This window comes from Kogia breviceps, chromosome 8 (assembly GCF_026419965.1).
Source record: "Kogia breviceps isolate mKogBre1 chromosome 8, mKogBre1 haplotype 1, whole genome shotgun sequence".
NCBI classification, from domain to species: Eukaryota; Metazoa; Chordata; class Mammalia; order Artiodactyla; family Physeteridae; genus Kogia; species Kogia breviceps.
Genome location: NC_081317.1, coordinates 91,909,482 through 91,927,781, shown reverse-complemented (window position 1 = coordinate 91,927,781; position 18,300 = coordinate 91,909,482). Strand labels below are relative to the sequence as shown.

General features: G+C 53.3%; 2 protein-coding genes across 7 annotated transcripts in view; both read left to right on the top strand.

Annotated features, from left to right (window-relative positions):
- The window catches only part of TBC1D2 (TBC1 domain family member 2), a 45,761-nt gene extending 36,251 nt beyond the window's left edge, over positions 1-9,510 (top strand). For 2 of the 3 annotated variants that reach the window (XM_059070974.2, XM_059070970.2), the window contains 4 exons: positions 578-698; positions 3,045-3,230; positions 4,013-4,134; positions 4,767-9,510. In XM_059070974.2, the coding sequence (XP_058926957.1) occupies positions 578-698; positions 3,045-3,230; positions 4,013-4,134; positions 4,767-4,974 (637 nt within the window). In that variant the 3' untranslated portion in view covers positions 4,975-9,510. Of the gene's footprint in view, positions 1-577; positions 699-3,044; positions 3,231-4,012; positions 4,234-4,766 lie in introns of all 3 variants that reach the window. The other variant, XR_010841620.1, reaches the window with a different exon arrangement.
- Positions 9,511-10,069: 559 nt separating this feature from the next.
- The window catches only part of CORO2A (coronin 2A), a 57,745-nt gene continuing 49,514 nt past the window's right edge, over positions 10,070-18,300 (top strand). For 2 of the 4 annotated variants that reach the window (XM_067039756.1, XM_059071010.2), the window contains exon 1: positions 10,223-10,303. The gene's annotated coding sequence lies outside the window, so the exon portion shown is untranslated. Of the gene's footprint in view, positions 10,304-18,300 lie in introns of all 4 variants that reach the window. The other 2 variants (XM_059071008.2, XM_067039757.1) reach the window with 2 other exon arrangements.

Genomic DNA, 18,300 nt, shown 5'->3' with positions numbered 1-18,300 from the left:
GAGAAAACGAATTCCGAGTATTGAGCACCTGGTACATGCCAGACAGTGAGCAAGATGCTGTATGTCTGTCTTCTCAATGCCTCACAGCCCTGGGAGGTGGATACTGTTAACCCCACTTGACAGGTAATACAAGTGAGGCACAGAGAGGTTAGCACACTTGCCAAGGTCTCAAAGCCCATGAATATTAAGATGAGGATAGCTACCCTTTATAAAGCGCTGTCACTACGTGTTAGGCACTGTGCTGGGCAGTTAACATGTATTTACTTTGTTCATCCTTACAACCACCCTGTGATTATTATGAGGCTGAAGCTCAGAGAAGTTAAGTAACTTGCCCACAGTCACCCAGCAAGGAAGCAACAAGACTCCAGAGGCCCTGCTCTAAGATGACCCCAGTTGCTCTGGAAATCCCCTAGGTAGTCCTCTTCAAAAGCATGTTCATCTCACCCCAGTTTCCAGGAACACCAGCCTGGTTAGAGAGTGGGGTTGGCAGGACATCCCCCAGGGAGTCACCCCTGCCATGGGCTGCCTGATTGTGACTTCTGTGGGTCACTCCAGGCCTCCTTCCCTCCCACTGCAGGCTGGCGGCCATTGCTCTGCTGGTCCTGGATGAGGAGGAGAGTGCCTTCTGGTGTCTGGTGGCCATTGTGGAGACCATCATGCCAGCTGATTACTACAGCAAGACGCTCTTGGCATCCCAGGTGAGCAGGGCAGGGAGGGGACTTGGGGGCCATGCAGGTTGGTGCCCCTGAATTGTTCATACAAGTCAGTGAATCTTGGAAAAGTCAGGAATCTCTCAGGCCTCCATTTCTCCCTCTGTACACTGTGCCAATAACCCTTCTCTGGGACTGCTGTGACGTTCCAGCCAGCTGATGGCCTTGAGAATTGTTGGGGCCCTGCCCACACGATAGACTGTTGTTATTCCATTGGGGACATTACATCATTAGAAACAGTGGATATCCTATGGAGGGGAGGAGGAGAAAATCTAGTGTCACTAGATTTTGACTGGTGTTTGCCAGTCAAGAATTTCAAAACAGAGGTCAGGTAGGGTGGAAGTTGGGACTGGGAGGATGGGAGGTGACACTGATGCTTCACACACACGCATCATCACCTACTGATGAAATACAGCTACCTCCATCATCTCATGACCCCCTCCACTGCCCTCTGAGCACAGACCAGCCCTGGAGTCAGGTGGAGCTGGGTTCAGAGCCAACCCTTCAGAAACCGGCCGTGTGGCCTTGGCAAGTGGCATCACTTCTCTGAACCTCGGGCTTGCCTGCTTTTGAATGGAAGTAACACTACTTCCTGGGCTTGTTGAGAGGTGTAAATGCAAGACCATTTCAGACCTCCCACCTCCACCCTCCAGCCTCTCCCTCCTCGCCCCTTGTCCCATTCTTGCTGTATCAGTGCGTCTGCTTTATGGAGAGACGCTACCCAGGGGGAACCGTCTGACTCCCCCTCAAAACCTACCAAGCCATTCCCTGCCCAGCCATCCTGTCCTCCTTTCCTACTGTGAGCGCCCAACACTGTTTCCAGGAAACATTGTTTCCTCCTTCTGGGATGCCCACCTGGGTGGAGGGGTAAAGAGAGAGATCAGGGATGAAGATCAAGACTTAGGAGTCATCAGGAAATAGGTGGTGAATCAGGTAAGGATTGTGTTTTACTGTGTGGCAGGGAGGCCCAACCTAATAGTGGCTTAAATGGGGGGTTATTTTTCTCAGATAGTGAGAAAGCTGAAGGCTCCCTCCAGCTAGCTGCTCTGCCATGTGACTTTCATCCTCCTGCTCATCACCTCGTGGTCACAAGATAGCTGCACCATCTCTGGCACTGTGGCCATGGTCTAGGCTGAAAGAAGCCGAGGGTGAAAGGCACCGGCTCCCTTTCAGACAGCTTTCCCGACCCAGCAACTTCTGCTTACATCTTACTGGTCAGAATTATGTCACATGGCACCTCTAGTTGCAAGGCAGGCTGGGAAATACACAAATATTTCACTTTACAAATATTTTATTTTCACTTTTTAACATCTCTGGAATTGAGGTGTGTTGTATAACCAATATACTATGGTGTTTTTGTTTTGTTTTGAGTACAGAAAATTTCAAATGTACAAAAATATAGAGAAAGTGTAATGAACCTCCATGTATCCATTACCTAGTTTCAATAATTATCAACACAGGGTGGCCAGTACTGTTTTCACCTATACTCACACCCACTCCTCCTACTTTGATGATCTTGAAGTAAATCTCAGACATCGTATCAGTCATCCGTACATGCTTCAGTAGGTTCAGTGGCATCTTAGATTCAGTGAGTTACCCTAGGTTTTGAGCTGGACTCTTGGCCTGCACAGCAGAGCTGGAGTTCAGGGTAGGGAAGGAAGGGAGAGGGTGTTTGTCACAGCAAGAGCTAAGTCTGGAAGAAAACTTAAATGGAGGGAGAGGGCTGAGAAACCCCCAGTTCCAAGAAAGAAAGAGCAAGAGGAGCCTAAAACGGGCTTGTCACAGAAGTGGGGGGCAACCACAGAACCACCGTGTCCTGGGGCAGGGAAGGAGCCAGTGCGGGGAGTGACCAACCGGGTCCAGTGAAACAAGGACAGAGGCATGATGTGACCACACGAAGAGGTCATTAGCAGCTATCACCCAGCAGCATCGCCCCCTGATGTCAGGTGTGGCTCCCACAACACTGGCCCCCAGGACCTTGCCCTGAGCATCTTGTGCGTCAGGCCCAAAACAGGTGTAGGGAAGCGGCCGTGGTGTCAGCCGATACAAGCCTGGGGGACAAAGGAGCCAAAACTCCACTGGCCAAGAACTTACAGTCCACAGAGACCTCTGCCTCAAAGCTCCAACCTGGAAGGCTGCTTGCCAGTGGAGCGACCTGTCTCCCGGCCAGGCTGGGCTCTAGCTCCTCCAGGCGCTCTGTGCCCCCAGGTGGGGCAGGACCCACTGGGAGCAGCCCGGGGCTGTGTGTGGACCAGCCAGGTGTGCAGGAATGGACCGGAGGGAGGCAGCCCCCTCCGCAGGGCAGCAGCTGACAGGCCCTCTCTCGGCTTGCAGGTGGACCAGCGAGTGCTGCAGGACCTCCTCTCGGAGAAGCTGCCCAAACTGATGGCCCACCTGGGGCAGCACCATGTGGACCTGTCCTTCATCACCTTCAACTGGCTCCTCGTCATCTTCGCAGACAGTCTCATCAGCAACATCCTCCTCCAGGTCTGGGACGCCTTCCTGTACGAGGGCACCAAGGTAGGGCACTGCGGGGGTGGGGGTGGGGGTGAGCAGGAGGGTCCCGGGCAAGTCCCTGCATCCTCTGGGTCTCGATTCTGCCTCTGGACAATGGGAGGACAGAGCCCATCTGTCAGGGCCATGGAGGACCTCTCCTGGGAGCGTGGCTTTGTAAACTCAAGTACTTTGCACCCCTGAGGGGAAGTGGTGCTTCTGCCTCTGAAGATGCGTCCTAAAGTTGGGGGGATTCCCTTTCCCTGGAGAGGAGACACAAGCATGACCAGGAGGTGCATCGCTGTTCTGTCCGTTGCCCCTCAATCACCTGCCGTCTCTTCCTCCTGTTCGGACTGAGCCCCAGATTGGGAGGCTGGCACTTGGATCTGGTCCCAGCTCTGCCCCTTACCTTGCAAGGAGACCCTGGACAGGGCCTCCCCTGACCTCCGCCCAGTTTCCCCATGGTGGTTGACCTCACAGTTCACCAAGCGCCCTCGGATCTGTCTCTCCATTCGATTCCTACTGGAGCCCCACGTAAAGACAGCGTTACCCACCATTAGGTCCAACAGGGGCCATGCCTGGCCCAGGGTCCCAGCACAGTCCCAATCCCCAGATTCCAAGCTGTGCTCCCCCGTGGGGTTTCCAGTCCACCCCCCCTTGGCATTGCCCCGCACGTTTCCTCCAGGCCTTCAACGTCTGCAGCCCGTCCAGGGCCTTCCACAGCGCCTGGGGCTGTGGGTTCTGCTCCTTCTGGGGACTCCCTGCCCTGGCTCCCTGTGCCCCCACTGAGCCCCCACTTTACCGCCCAGGTGGTGTTCCGCTATGCCTTGGCCATCTTCAAGTACAACGAGGAGGAGATCCTGAGGCTGCAGGATGGCCTGGAGATCTACCAGTACCTGCGCTTCTTCACCAAGACCGTTTGCGACAGCCGGTGAGAACGCACTCCTGGGCCACCCAGCCCCTCCACAGTGCCCACCCCACATGCATCCCCCCGGGACACAGAGCAGAGAGGGGGCTGGTGTTTCCAAAGGTAGGTTCATTAGCGATTCTGATCCTCCGTTGCAGCTTAGAAATCTTCAGGGACGTTCCACTGCCTCGGTGTCGGTCTGCCCCCTTAACACAGCATTCAGGGCCTCCATGCTGTTTCGTTTCTTGCCCACCTTCTCCTGCCCGCAACACCCATGCCCTATGATCCTGCCAAACAGAATTATTTGAGTTCCTAGGACAACCTCCAGCTCTGGGCTTCTGGCCTTGCAGGTCCTTGTACTTAGAATGCCTCCTTGCCACTTCCACCGCCACCATCTGTGCCTGGCCTGCCTGTACTCATGCTTCAAAACTCAGCTCACTGTCCCTTCCTCCACGAAGCCTTTCCTGACCAACTTTCCCTTTCTGGCTTAGAGCTCCCACAGTGCTAAGCTTCCTCTTGCCCCAGTACCTGTCACTTTGGGTGGAAATTGCCTTCTTATTTACTGTTTCCTCCCTGGAAGGGGCCTCAGCTGCATGAGCAGAATAAATGCAGAGGTGCCTGGGACACCGGTGACTGTGACTGTGCTCTCCCCCCAGGAAGCTGATGCACATCGCCTTCAACGACATGAACCCCTTTCCTATGAAACAGCTACACCAGCTGCGGATGGCCCACCGGGAGCGGCTGGAGGCTGAGCTGCACGAGCTGGAGCAGCTCAAGGCCCAGTACTTGGAGACCCGGGCAGCCCAGGGCCCTGCAGTGCCCGAGGGTTGCACCAGCGAGGATGAGGGAGAGGCGGAGCCCTGACTTGGCTACCTGCCCTCCCCAAAGCCCTTTCTCTCCCTTGGGTGGCAGACCCATAGGGGGACAGCCATGGAGCAGTGGTTTAGGCCCCACTGAGCCCCATCACCATGTGACCCTGGGCGAGTCCCTTCCCCTTTCTGGGACTCAGTCTCCCCATTGGAACATTGGCTCCTGAAACCATTGGTCGGGTTATCTCCTTATGAACACACACCCAGGATACACCCCTTCTCACTTCCTCTGCAGAGCATTTTAGCACCCAGACAAGCAAGAGTGCTGTCTTCACAGGGTAATCTTGAGCATTCTCTAAGTTTTATCTGTGTATGACAGTGTATATATTGGAAATAGTTCACAAGCTTTGGAACCTAAACGATTCTCAGTAACCAGTTGTTCCTGGGTGGGCCCAGGGCTCCAGAGTGTCCCACCACTAGGGCCTTCCCAGCCAGGGACGTCCCTGGCTGCTGTTTCTCTTGGCATCTCTGCAGGGCCGGTCCTGGTTCCTGGAGAAGCTGGGACCGTGTGCAGTTAGGGCTTCCGTCTTTCCGGACAACAGCGCCTCTCCAGTCCTGCTTGGGCCTTTGTTCCAGTCGTGACTCCCACCTTCCAAGGCCTGTATCCTGAGCCTTGCACTTGCCCTGTCTTTCTCCTCACAGCCCATCAGGGGGACGGTGGGTGGGGAGGGTGTTCCCAGGGAAACCCCTGTCCACTACCAAGAGGAACTTGGTGTAGGGGCTGAAAGCCCGGGGTTAGGTGCCCAACTTCTGATCTCCCACCACCAAATTCAGAGTCTGGGGCAAGAAAAGTTACCTCTTTGAAAACTGGGTGGTTGGGAGGGAGAGGAACAGGCGGTGAGACAGACAGAGCCTGCAGCCTGTTGCCAAGTCAGGGCTGGCTTGTGCAGAACTCAGCTCCAGTTTTCTGGGCTCTTCCAGGCCCTTCCTCAGCAGACAGGCTTCCCCCATTCCCCTCAAGGCAGGGGGTTGAGGCTGCACAAGTGATTTTGGCAGCTCATTTCTCAGCAAAGCCTGTGCCTGTGCCGGGATAGCCTTGAGCTCAGCAATCTGTGATATGAAGGGCTGGGGTGGGGATTCTCACAGGGAGGCCTGCTCTGATCTGAGGCTCTTGTCAGGGCTTGGGCGGCCACACCCATTGCTGGGGACCAGTGACAGGCCCTTCTGTCACCCACTGGTGTGAACTTGAGGGAGGGGTTGGCACACCAGACACCTGGTTCCCTCCCACCACTCCCCCTCAGCCCTGGGGTGGGGACCCTCAGTGTTCCTTTCCTCCCACATTTACGAGGGCTGCTGGGCAGCCCAGTTTCCTGTGAACACCTTACACCAGGGTTTGATGGCCTTTCTCATTTTTGCTAAACTTTTTTCATCTGCTGAGGTCCTTTCACCACCAAATAGTAACTGTGAAGCATGATGGTGGTCTGAGGGCAGCCTGGGGGGCGTCCTGGCGACACCCCCAAAAGGCTGTAACCCTCAGGGCCATCATCAAGGAGACAAGGGGTCCGACCTCCTGGAACTCCAGGAGGATGAAAGGAGATGACGCTGGTGCTGAGCCTGGTGCCTGGCACAGAGTCAAGTACAGCCTTGGGCAGTGAGTACCCTTTCCATGAAGAAAATATCACCAGGAGGGCCTTGAGGTCTAGAAAAGGCCCAAGGCTCCAGGAGAGACTAGGTCCAGCTGGTCCCTCTGACTCTAGCCTTAAAAATCAAATTCCCTCCTCAGCAAAAATACAGCAAGCAATCCCAGCTCAGACCGGGGCTGCTGGATAGAGGGCACCCTCCTCTCCCCTCCTGCCTGCCACCCCCCTTCTCTCCCCTTCCTCTGCCCACCCCCAACCTCTCCCCTCTCCTCCTTCCCTCATCTCTCCCCTCCTCCACTTATCTTCCCCCTCTTCCATCTTTCCCACTCACACACCCAGGCAGAGGAGAAGCTCTGCCCAAAGCTGGGTATCTACCCCCTTCCTCCTCCCTCACAGAGAGGGGTGGTACTCTGTAGCTGACCCAGCACTGGGGCACCTCTGGTTCCTACTTGGCTGCACCACAGAATCACCTGAGCGCTGGGTCCCACACTCGGCCTGTAGTAGGGCGTGGGTATTGTGCTACACCAACAGGGTTGGGGACCACAGGCAATCAGGACTGACTAGGGGGCCTCCAGCCCTGTAGCCAGGAGCTGGAGCCAGAGCAAGAATGTGAACTGCCTGTCCTACAACACCTGCTCACTCCAGGCCAAGCTCAGTTTACAGATGAGGAGACAAGGCTCAGAGAGGTTAACTAACTTGCCCAGAGTCACACAGCCACTGAGTGTTTAAGCCATGTTCAAGCCTTAGAGGCTGCTAACTGCAAAACCAGGGAGGGCTCCTCCAAGCTCACAGTGCCTTCTCTGGATCCTAGAACACCTCCCCTAGAGGAAAGGACAATTCTAGCCTATGGCCTCCTGAGTGGAGTAAGTCCTATGGGGATAGCTCCAGGAAAATGAGAGGAAGAAACATTTACCTGACAGGGAGGCTGTAGCAGGAACTGGTGGGGGAGGGGCCGAACCCCAAGAATGTCTGGGGTGCACCTGCTCCTAGGGAGCCTGCCCACCCTCCCTCAGCTCTTCCTGAAAGGCGTTTGGGGCCCACCCCTGGTGTCAGGTTCCTGGCCCTGCACCACAGCTGTCGCCCCCATCCCCAGGGGCTGCTGCTTTCCCAGGCTGGAGGATCTGATCCCTCACAGCTCCACCTCCCTACCCCAGGTGGTGGGCCCTCTAGCTCAAAGCATCCCTCTCCCAACTAGGCCCTCAGCAAGCTCAGGCCCATGGTCCACTCTCTAGGGGAAAGGGATTCCCCAGGGAAACTTCCTGGGGCAATATCCCCAAGAATAAAGGGGTTCCTCAAAACAGGAGGGAGGGCACGATGGAAGACCCCCACCCTAAAGTGGGAGATGCACATTCACTTTTACAGAATGCCTGTGTTTAGGGTCCTCTCCCGCATGTTCAGAACCTCACCTCCCAGGTGCTGCTGTCCCCTCATTCTTTCTCAGCTCAATCTGCCATGGGCATAGGACCATATAGTACAGAAAGCTCCATGTTGGGCAGGTAGAGGAGAACTTGCCACCCTCTCTCATGCACACACAGACACACACACACACACACATGTTCTGGTCACCCACAAGAAATTTACCCACACACGGCAGATTAAACGAAGGCCATGCTGACACAGGAAGGTGTTGGTTTTCTGGCCCATCTCAATCAGCAATAAGGTCCAACAGAAGGTGCTAGCAGATGGGCCCAACTTTGGAACCAGACATATTGTGTGTTTCCTAGCTAGTGGCCCCTGGATAGGTTATCCTCTCTCTGGCCTCAGTTTCCCCATGTGTGCAATTAAGATGGTCAGTGGGTAGCCTTCATCAAATGGACCAGGGTTAGGGGGATGGAAGGGACAGGAGAATAAAGAACACACATATACACACAGCATTTCTAGAAAGAGTGCCAGGTTGTGTCTATTGCAGAGGCCTCTAATGGCCTCCCCTCTAGCCCACTGGTCCATATGTCCATGGCCCCCAGAAAGGTCCCTGTCAAACCAGCCTTTCCCCAAACACAGCCCCAGCCACCTACCGTCATGGCACAGAGTGGTAAGATGCAGATACAAGGCTGGGAGGGCACATCCACAGGGATCTGGGACGACTTGCTGGGGAGGTACATTGGTACCGACCCTGAAAAGAAGGATGAGTCTGTTTAAAAGACAGTAGGAGGGACTTCCCTGGTGGTCCAGTGGTAAAGGACCTGCCTTATAATGCAGGGGATGCAGGTTCGATCCCTGCTCAGGGAACTAAGATCCCACATGCCATGGGGCAACTAAGCACGCGCACTACAACCACTGAGCTCGCGTGCCTTAACTAGAGCCCTCATGCTGCAAACTACAGAGCCCATGTGCTCTGGAACCCGCGCGCCACAACCAGAGTCACAGAACCCCAGAGCGCATGCGCCCTGGAGGCTGCGCGCCAGAACTAGAGAAAACGCACGCGCCACAACGAAGAGCCCGCCCGCATTGAGAGATCCAGCATGCCTCAACGAAGATCCCACATACCGGAACTAATACCCGATGCAGCCAAAAATAAATAAATAATAAATTTAAAAAAAAAAAAAAAGACAGGAGATGAGGAGGTAAAAGAAATCCTGGCAGAAAGGACGGTGTGAACAAAGGCATAGATGTGTGAGAGTGCAAGGGCGTGGGGACTGCACCAGAGTTACTTGTCCAAGCACTAGGTGAATTAAGACATTCAGGTGAATTAACACTGAGCCACGCACTGTTCTAGGCCCTAGAGATACACCACTGAACAAAGAGCTCTTCACAAGAGAGGTGGTGTGGTAGAGTGTTTATAAGCTTGGGTTTGGGAGCCACGCTGCCTAGGGGTGAATTACTACCTGTGTGATCTTAAGTGAGATAACCCCTCTGCGCCTCAGCTTCCTTATGTGTAAGATAGGTAATAGATAACCTCATAGGCTTGTGTGACGGTAAAGTACGCTGATTCAATTAAGGTGCCTAGAACTGTGCCGGGTTCATTAATTGTTAGGTGGTGGTATTACTAAACGTCTGGACCTCCCCATCTCCGCCCCATTGCCTAGCATGCTGGGCCCCAAAGCCGGCGAGACTGGGCAGCAGCGCCCCCTCCTGGCTACCGAGAGAAAGAAGGGCGTCCTCCCGATACTCAGCGGCCCTCCCTGCCCTCTTCGTACCGGCGGACTGGGAAGCCTCAGGAATTACTCTACCAGCCCAGGTTCACTGAGCGCTCCTCCCGTGGCGGGCCCTGCGCGCGCACTTTGCCATGCGGGGTAAATTAGATCGTCTCATCTAATTTTCAAACAGCTCTCTGAGGCAGACACGGTTACTGTTTCCATTTCACCAAGGGAGAAACTTGAGGCTCCGGGAGGTCGAGTCCCTTGTTCCAAGCCACTCAGCGAGGGAGTGGCGGGACTTGAAGGCAGGAGAGTCTGACTGTCCCCTGCTTCTGTTTGGTCGCGCGGGGCAGCCCGCCCCAGTCACTGCGGCGAGTGCGCGCCAGTGTGCGCGCCCGTTCTGTGCGCGTGTGCGCTCCCCGAGACCAGCCCCAGGGGGCCCGGAGCGCGGCGAAGGGCGTGAGGAAGCAGTGGTTGCCCCGCGGGCTCGCGGAGAACGAGGGCGGGACTTGTGCCGGGCCCTTGCCCCGCCCACCGACCCCGCCTGCAGTGCTTAGGGAGGGAGGAGGCGGCTCTGGGAGCCGAGACTCGGCGGGCGGCGAGGAGCGCGGAGCCGCAGCCGGAGCCGGACGCCGCCGCCGCAGCCACCTGCGCGTCAGTCATCAAGGTAGGGCGACCCCGGGCCACCGGCCATACCTCCCCTGTCTGTGCGATGTGTGCGTGCTGCGCCTCCGGGCTGCAGCGCCCGGGGAGGGATGCTGGGGCTCGGCGCACCGCAGGGGACCCGGCGGGGCTCGGGGGACCTGGCTTCCAGCCCCTCTGCGTAACCTTGCACAAAGCACGGCTCCTCTCCAGGCCTCAGTTTCCCCATCGGGACAGCGGGCCCAGTGGTGGCCCCTTCCTTGCTGGGCTCTTGGGAGGGGCCGCCTCAAGCTCCAGCCTCCCGACGGCGAGGGGCCCGGATGGGTACTGTCTGCACAGCCCACCTGCAGTGAGGGCCTCTCATGCTGGCTGTGGCGAGTCGGTCCGACAGTCCCCCCATTAGTGGCCTGGGTGCCTCGCGGGACCTGTGTCGGGACCTCTTCCCTCTCCTGGCTGAGTAACCTGCTGGGCCTCAGCTTCCCTGTACAGGAAACAGGAAGGCGGGGGACACCCCCAAGTCCCTATTGAGCCGGCCTGGGCATGCAGGGTGGGGCGGTCAGAGTCTGCCTGCCAAGTCTGCCTCCCGGTCTGGGGCTGGGGGAGCCCTGGGTTGGAGGTGGTGGGGCCCTCGGCCACAGACTTGCCTAGACCAGACCCATGCAGGCACCTGTATTTAGGGAATGGTGTGGAATATGCCCTTCCCCATCCCTTCCCCACCAGTGCTGACGCCCAGCTCTACGTCCCAGCCTGGTGTGATAGGGATGACTTGTCCACACACGGACCCCAGAGGGGCTACAGTGCCAAGAGAGCCATGTCTGAGTGGGGTTCAGTCTGGGACAGAGCAGATGTCTGAGGGACTGTGGCTCCAAGCTCTCTGGGTGAAGAAGACCTCTGGCATCTGGCCCAGCCCCTTGGTCAGATCCCCTTTGGAAGGTCCTGCTGTCCCATTGCACACCCCTTGTTATGGGAATCTCACTAGCTGTAAACAGAGCTAGAATCTGCTAGTCCTGCTCTGAGCACACAGACAACATCTGACCCCTCCATCCCCCACCCCGAGGCAATCATCTGGTCCCTTAAATCAGTTTACCTCAGGGCTAAACAGCCCCAGATCCAGCATTGTTTCTCCTGTCAGAGCCTTAGGGAGCAAAGGCAAGACGAGGGAGCTGAGGTGTCTGCCCCAGAGCAGGCAGTAGTCAGCCTGCGGCTTATTCAGAACCCACTGTCATCAGGACTGGAATGTGTCCCCTGTACCCCTGGGTTAGCAGCTACCTTGCAGGTCTGGAGTGAGAGAAGGAGCCAGAGGAGCCCCTCCCCAGGCCTTGCAGCCCATGTGTGTTCTTCCCTGTCTTCTGTTGCCTGCCCTGATTGAGGGAGTAGTTTCTGAGAATCAGGTCTGGGCCTTCTGGTCTCTCTTGTCCCCCATCGTGACCTGCCCCTCACCCAGGAGCTTTCTTACAGCCAAAGGAAGGGAGGCGCTGCCAAGGCAGGTAGTGAGCACTGTGTCCTCAGAGGTTGTGAGCAGAGGCTGGATGAGCACTTGCTGGGGGTGAGCTGCCTTTGACTGCAAGTCTGGGACTCTAGGGCCGAAGTAGAGTGACCATGACCTTACCTTCTGGCCATGGTGGAGCTGCACAGAACTTGAAGCTAGACCACAAACGAGTGTTAGTATCCCATCGTAAAAGCAGACTAAGTATATGTGCTGTCACTTGAGCATAGCTCCAATGCACAGGCTTAAGTGCTACCTATGTCTGCTGTCATCTCTACCTGCGTATAATCTGGGCTCTGTTTTCCTGCTCTACTAGTCCAAGCTATTTAGGCCTTGATTTAGAGGTATAGCAGATTCTGGTTATTAAAAAGTCATCCTATGCCAATAATTTTAAAATGCACCATGGAATTATGGAATATCTAAACTGAAAGGGATCTTAAGAAATCATCTCATTCAACCCCCTCATTTGACAGATAGGTATCCCCTATCCCTGGAGGGGATGTGACTTGTCAAAGGTCACACAGCAGATGAGCAACCAAGCCCAGCGATCTTGATTCCAGGACCAGAGTGTGTGTGTGTGTGTGTGTGTGTGTGTGTGTGTGTGTGCTTGGAAACACATACCACATAGTAAATGAAAGCAATCTGTATTTATTCCTATAAAATTAGCAGAAATAAATATAAAAGGATAAACATCTATGCTGGCAAAGCTATAGGGATTCTCCGGTAGCATTTAATTTTGCAGAGCAACCTGGCAGTTTGTTACAAAAGTCCATGAAAATGATCCTAACTTCCCTTTGTCCCTAGAATTCTAATTTGAGGACTTTACCCTAAGGAAGTAATTATATAGAGAGATGAGTATAGTGCTGTTATTTACAAGAAGTTATCTTATGGTGAAGAAGCTCTTGGTGTTTTATCTGAGGCTTAATAAACATTTCATTTAAAAAGTACACCTTTAATAATAGTGATACTAAAGCTTCCATGTCCAGAGTCTGGCCAGCACAGGAGCAGTGTGGTCCAGAGGAAAAGCCATGAGACTCCTGTCAGCCTAGATTCCAGGATGAGCTCTTCCTCTACCCCACCATGTGACCTTAGGTCAATCCCTGCCCATTTCTGTACCTCACTTCCCCTATATGTGAAATGGGGTAGATTCAGTGGTTGCTGAATTTCTTTGAACTCTGACAACCCACATTCTATACTTAGCAAATCTCTGTAGAGGAAGCCTTTATTAGAAGGAGCAGTGAACACAGGGATAACCAAAGATTGTTGCAGCCTCCCTCCCCCATCATTAAATGAATCCCCTTAGAGGCAAGCAGCTAGCTAGGGGAAGGGGCTTCCCTCAGCCTTAGACCTTTGTTATCTCCAAATGGCCAGAACCTGGATTTTTTTTTTTTTTTTTTTTTTTTTTTTTTGCCGTGCCCCTTGGCATGGAGGAGCTTAGTTCCTCGACCAAGGATCGAACCCATGTCCCCTGCCCTGGAAGCATGGAGTCTCAACCACTGGACTGCCAGGGAAGTTCCAGAACCTGGATTATTTTAGAGACTACTGTATTTTTGTTTTTATCCTCTTTACCAAATATCAGGGGACAGAGATTTTTCAGGGGGATTGGAAAATAATTCAGCCAGATCCTCCATTTATTATGTTACGTCTATAGGCCGTGCCTTGCCTTCTTCAGAACAGATTGGAGGTGTTTAGCAATCACACCTATTATGAAGGGCCAGGAGTTGGTGAACAAACATTTACTGGGCACCGACTGTGAATTAGGCCTTGAGGTACCTCCCAAGGGCCTGCAGGCTGCCACGCGAAACATATTAGGTTATATGTGAAATGGCCAATATCTGGCTGTTTTGACTTACAAGAAATGGCCATTTTATTTGGTTCAGCCTAAATGGAAAAAGATATAATTGAAAAGCGCTGTGCTCCTTACCATAATTGAGAGATTGGCAGGGTGCGGTGGGGACTAGGACAGTGTGATTACTGTATAAGCTTGGAGAAGTCAAGTAGGAAGGACATGGGAGCCTCACCTCGAAGAATTAATAACAACAACAACAACAATAATAATACGCTAGCATTTATTGAGTACTTACCACCTGCCTGATTGTCCTAAGTGCTTCACAGTCATGCATGTAATCATTCAACCTTTCATTTATTAAACACCTGCATTGCGCTAGGTATCTTCTAGGTGTTGGGGGGAAGGGGGTTCTTGACAGTAAACAAAATAGACCAAAAAGAAAAAACATCTGTCTTGAAAGAGCTTACAATCTAATAGGAAGGAAAGACAGACAATAAACACTAAGTACAATAGGTGGTGATAAATGAGATAGAGTGAATAAAACATAGGAGGATATTTTGAGTGTGTGAGGGGGAATGGAAGGAGGGGTTGTGGTTTCAAGTAGAGTGTGTGTGAGGGGAATCACTGAGAATCACTTCTGGGCAAAGGCTTGAAGGAGGTGAGGGAGTGAGCTGGCTGATTCCTGGGGAAGAGCCGTCCAGGGAGAGGGAACAGCCAGTGCAAGAAAAAAGCCCTGAGGTAGGACCATACCTGACACGTTGAAGGAAGAGCAGATGAGAAGAGTGCCACGAGGGAAGAGGAGACAGGTGAGAGAGGCCGCAGGTCCGATTGTGTACCCTGTCTCGTACAACATGATGGACTCCTGTAAGTTTGAGGGAGGTACTACTTGTATATCTCTTCTTCAGTTAAGGGGACAAAGGTACAGAGAGTTTAAATGACAAGGGTACAGAGAGTTTAAGTAACTTGCTGAAACAGGGTCTCATAGAGGAGCTAGGGCTTTTGGTCAAGGACAGTGGGAGCCGTGGAAGGCTTTTGAACGAGTTATGGGCATGGCCACATTTGAGTGTTTTTTGGTTTTTTTAAATTTATTTTTATTTTTGGCTGCATTGGGTCTTTGTTGCTGCATGTGGGCTTTCTCTAGTTGCGGTGAGCGGGGACTGCTCTTCGTTGCGGGGTGCGGGCTTCTCATTGCGGTGGCTTCTCTTTGTTGTGGAGCACAGGCTCTAAGCGCGTGGGCTTCAGTACTTGTGGCACTCGGGCTTCGTAGTTGTGGCTTGTGGACTCCAGAGCGCAGGCTCAGTAGTTGTGGCGCACGGGCTTAGTTGCTCTGCAGCACGTGGGATCCTCCCGGACCAGGGCTCGAACCCGTGCCCCCTGCATTGGCAGGAGGATTCTTAACCACTGTACCACCAGGGAAGTCCCCACATTTGAGTGTTAGTGCGATTCCTCTTGGGTACAGAGAGAGGGCTGTGGAAATAGTCCAGGCCTGGGATGATAAGGCTGGACCCAGGCAGCGTAAACCATTGAACGAGGCGGGGAGGATCAGCCAAGCTTGGTGCTGGGGGTGAGGTAGGGGTCCAGGCCAGGTGAGTAGGAAGAGGAGGAAGCCAGGCTGGTCTTGGGCTTATTTATTTAACAAATACTTAATAGCACTTCTTATTCTCCAGGCACCATCTAAGATTTTACATACACTGGCCCATTGAATCCTCAAAGCAATCTATAGAATAGATACTATTACTTATTATTTTTAATGGGTGTATTATATTGTATGTAAATTATATCTCAATGAAGTTAATTTACCAAGAAAGTATATTTGTTTTTTCTATTGTAAGTAATTGATGATAATAGAGAATGTAGAAAAAAAAGAGGAAAACAGAAAATAAATCACATCTCTTTTTATCTTAGATAATCAATATAAATATTTTACTATATTTACTTGGGTTTCTTTTTCTACTGTTATCCCCGTTTTGCAGATGAGGAGACTGTGGCCCAGAGAAGTTGGGCAGCTCGCCCAGGGTCATATATTTGGACCCATGTCATCTGGCTCCAGTGTTCAGGGTCTTAATCACCGTGCTGTGTTGCCTGTAGGCAAACCTGGAATGTCAGTTGGTGGGTTCCATTGAGACACCCCCCCACCCCACACTCACCCCACCGCCAGCATCCTTTCACAGATAGGGAAGGTAAGGCCCAGTGAAAGGTGGCACCTTGCTCGGCATCTCTCAACCAGTTGGGAGCAGATATGTGAGGTCTTATTCTAAGAAGAAAGAGGGAGCTGAGAATTTGTAGGGTTGATGTGACAGCTGCTTCCAGCCTGGCCTTGAGCCCAGAGCTAGCAGGGGGCTGGCAAGTGCCATGACCCTGCCCATACAGAGTGCTGGGCACTTCCAGGGCAGGCCTGTGTTCTCTGGGTCCAAGAGTCTCTGCCCTCCAGCAGGCCCTGGGTGGGAGGCAGCCAGGGGTGGGGAGGGAGAGTTCGGGACCTTGCCAAGCCTGAAGGCCCCCTGGGACTTGTCTCTTGTACTCTGACTGTGCATTTATTTCTGGCTCTGGTGCCAGCAAAGTCCTGGGGTCGCCTGCTGCCAGGGATGCAGCCCTGGCTTTGGATCCCAGCACAGCCACTGGGTGAGCCGTGGCCGGGGTCTTTCCCTCCCCACCTGCAAAGTGGCATCATAATGGTGCCAGCTTCAGCTTAAAGGGAGATGTAGATGGAAAGTTCTGGCACAGGGCGTGGCACAGTAGTGGAGAGCCAACTGCTGTTACTGCTGCTGGGGCCACCCCAGGGTGTTGGCCCAGGCTGGGGGACTGAGCCTTCCCAGCCAGAGCCCTCTCTACGACACGCCCCTTCATAACCTGGCTCGACCAGGGAGGCCCAGCCAGTGCAAGAGGAGATGGAAATGAACCTCAGGCAGTGGCTTGGAGCCCAAGATTACAAACAAGGGACACAGTGGAACAAAAGAGCCCACACCTCTGAGGAGGGAGACCTGACCTGGCCACTGACATGCTCTGTAGGCTAGTCCTGTCCCTTCTTTATGCCCCGTGTCCTCTTCCATAAAGTGGGCAGGGCATTTCCTGCCTTAATAATCGTAACAATCTTCATTCCAGCAGCCATCTGTTGAGGTTTTACTATGCCTGGGGAGTAAGGATGGAGATAAGCCAGACTCATCACTGCCTTCAAGGGCGCACAGCCTGGTCGGGGGCTCAGTTCTGATAGGGAAGCCGTGGAGCTGTGGGCTCTTAAGGAGGGGCACCTAATGCAGCCTGGGGTCGGGTGGGAGTTAAGGAGGCTCCCTGGAGGACGTGATGCCTGGGCCAGGTTGTTAGTGGGATGTGGATTTGGCCAGACTCTGAAGGGGAAGAAAGCAAGAAAGGTCATTGGGTAAATTGCCCTACTTCTCTGAGCCTCAGTCGTATAAAATTGAGATAATAAATACGTGCTTTGCCTAATGTATACAGTGGCTGTGAGTCTTAAAATTGGATAGAAAGCATGGAAGCACTTTATGAACTATAAAATGCCAGGTACCTGTTCATTGTTGTTTACTGTGATATCTGGAGTCCCCAGGGGTTAGGGAAATACCAGGGCAGCATCTGGGTCCAGGAGAACATCTGGTCTGTTTTGAAAGATCTGCAGTCAAATCCAGCAGAGACAGACAGCCTCCATTCACCTCACACCCCTTGATTTAAGGGTTCAAGACTATTTCTGTGCTGGGGAATGGCTTTGCTTTGAGGAGGCCTTGAGAGCAATTACGATCCAGTCACAGCTCTGTCCCAAGGAAGGGGGGACAAGTGTCCATAGGAACCCATCAGGCCAAAAGCACTGCATCCTGGTAGAGGCTGGGCGCCCTGATCAGGCCTCAGGGACCTGACCAAGAGGCACTGTAGAGAGCTGCCGGGTGAAGGGATGGAGGATAGGGGAGCACCGTGAGGTCTTTGGGAAGAAACCAGTCTATGTAGAGGGAGGTCTGCAAATTTGTATTGCCTGGAAAAGCAAGGAAAAGAGCAGTGTGTGGTATGAGCCCATTTTGCTTTGAATATGAGGAAAGAATAGATCTACACATGTCAATACAGAAAAATATTCAGAAAGACACACATCAAGCTGGTTGGTTATCACTAGATGGCAAAATTTTGTTTTCTTTTTTCTGTATTTTGAAATTTCATATGTGATAGACATTTTATTTCCGTAAAGATGTGGCTGTATGTAATATATGTTACAGTGGAATGTAGATAGTATGATAATCTGGCCAGCCTGCTGTCACCAGGCTGGAGGGTTTAAGGAGGCACCTGCAGCATGAGGACTTGGGTGAGGCCTGGAGGACGTATCCTCAGTGCTGGTCTTCCAGAACAGTTGAGACAGGGTCCAGGGATGGCTTGATGTAGGAGTCACATGGGAGGAGAGGTCTCTGGGGGTCTCTGGAGTTGTTCCCAGGACTCTTTTCTTGGGACAAAGACTAGGGGTTTAGATGGCTGCAAGCACAGTCAGCATTATGACCGACTGCCTGAAGCCAGGAACCCCAGGCCACATCAGCAGAAGCACAGAATCAGATCCAGAAAAATGAAGGTCTTGCTGGAGTTTGGGCTACCTCCTGAGTGGGACTGGGACAGCTGGGACAGATCCAGAGGCCGCCAGGCTTGGGAAGAGCCTGTGCTTTCAGATTCTGTGATGCTTCTGGCTTCCACCTCAGCGTGCCAGACCCCAGAAGACCCTTTGCCCTCAGTGATGTGTGTTCTCAGTCTTTGGTCCCTGGGACTC